This window comes from Octopus bimaculoides, chromosome 22 (assembly GCF_001194135.2).
Source record: "Octopus bimaculoides isolate UCB-OBI-ISO-001 chromosome 22, ASM119413v2, whole genome shotgun sequence".
NCBI classification, from domain to species: Eukaryota; Metazoa; Mollusca; class Cephalopoda; order Octopoda; family Octopodidae; genus Octopus; species Octopus bimaculoides.
The window spans coordinates 31,055,483-31,057,334 of NC_069002.1; the positions used below are offsets into that span (position 1 = coordinate 31,055,483).

At 33.8% G+C, this 1,852-nt stretch overlaps 1 protein-coding gene across 2 annotated transcripts in view; it reads right to left on the reverse strand.

Moving 5' to 3' along the window:
- The window catches only part of LOC106872670 (trichohyalin), a 67,248-nt gene that overhangs the window by 28,745 nt on the left and 36,651 nt on the right, over positions 1-1,852 (reverse strand). For both annotated transcript variants that reach the window (XR_008266538.1, XM_014919779.2), the window contains exons 11-12: positions 1,015-1,064; positions 143-205 (exon numbers count right to left, since the gene is read on the reverse strand). Coding sequence is in view for 1 of the 2 variants with exons in the window: in XM_014919779.2 (XP_014775265.2) it covers positions 143-205; positions 1,015-1,064 (113 nt within the window). In the remaining variant the exon portion in view is untranslated. The remainder of the gene's footprint in view (positions 1-142; positions 206-1,014; positions 1,065-1,852) is intronic.

Here is a 1,852-nt window from a genome sequence, read left to right on the forward strand (position 1 = left end):
ATATATATATATATATATATATATATATAATGTATATGTAGATATACATAAATGTATTCATATGTACACATGTGCAAGTACACACACACACATACTCTTCTCATGATTGAAAAGGAAACCACCTTTTCTTATTTGAACTTACTTCGGTTTCTTCTGTTTTGATGACATGCTTCTCTGGTTCCATGATTGGTAGAATGGCACGTACCTGTGAAGGAGAGCGAGAATGAGACAATGTGTGTGTGCGTGAAAGAGAGGGCAAGAGAGAGAGAGAGAGAGAGAGAGGATGAGAGCAAGAGAGCAAGAGAGAGAGGGTGAGAGAGTGTGTGCAAGAGAGAGTGAGAGAGAAAGTCAGAAAGAGAGAGAGGGGTGACAAAGAAAGATGCAAGAGAGAGAGAGCAAGAGAGAGAGAGAGAGAGAGAGAGAGAGAGGAGAGAGAGAGAAATTAAATTTGAATATTAAGCATGAATAATATAAAAATAAGACATTTAAGATAGGTGCAGGAGTGGCTGTGTGGTTCCAGGTTCAGTCCCACTGCATGGCACCTTGGGCAAGCCTTGTGAGTGCATTTGGTAGACAGAAACTGAAAGAAGCCCATCCTGTATCTATAAATGGTTTTTCAAGGTAAATAAATAAAAAATAACACTTGCCCAAAGTGCCATATGGTGGGACAAACAAGGACAGACAGACGGATTAAATCGAATATATCGAACCCAGTGTGTAACTGGTACTTATTTAATCGACCCCGAAAGGATGAAAGGCAAAGTTGACCTCGGCGGAATTTGAACTCAGAAAGTAGCGACGGCCGAAACACCGCTAAGCTATTCGCCCGGCGTGCTACCGATTCTGCCAGCTTGCCATCTTCTTACCACACAGCCACACCCGCACCTCATGTGTAAATTTATTATTTAGTGACCAACAGAAAACCACCCAGAGGGCAGTGTTTCTGTTAGTGTTAGTAATAATTTCTAATACAGTTCTAAGATTTGTAAAGGAATAGTATTTTTTTATACTTACTTTTGCCATTCTTTTAGCCTGTTTTTTACCACTTTTACGCTGTTTTTCATCTTTGAATAAATAACAAATATATCATAATATATATCCACATATATAAACAAAATATATATCATGAGTGAGGCTTATATTTATCATAGAAATGTTGCAATAAAGAAGGATTCAATTTGTGACTTCAATAGCTAAATAGCTATGGCTATTTCAGTTGCAAAATACAGATGCGTCGTAGAATTAGAATTGTATTGTAAACATTCAGTCTTGCATTCGGGAAATGTCAACTAAAGCAACAACAATATTTATTGAGTACTGCAAAGGTTTAAACCATATATATATATTTTTTATTATATGTATTTATTTTCTCCTAGTAATAAATAACTCAGATAAAATAAATTGGTTAATAGATACCAGGGTATCGGTTATAATGTCTTACGTTTAAGCTGGTTACCATACATTTCCCTGAGGAGAAGTTTACATTTTTAACATCACCGATTCCTATGGATCGCATAAATTGTAATTCTTCGAAACATATGTCGGAATAAAAGTATGCAGTTATAATTTGCGTTTACTCCATTCTTTAAATTTATATATATATATATATATATATATGGGCATATATACATACACACATACATACAAACATACATACATATATATATAGTGTGTATATATATAGAAAAAATGTGTGTATATATATATATATATATATACATACGTACACACAGATAGATAGATAGATATATACACAGATAGACAGATAGACAGACATATAGATAGATAGATAGATAGATAGATAGATAGATAGATAGATAGATAGATATACATATATATATATATATATATA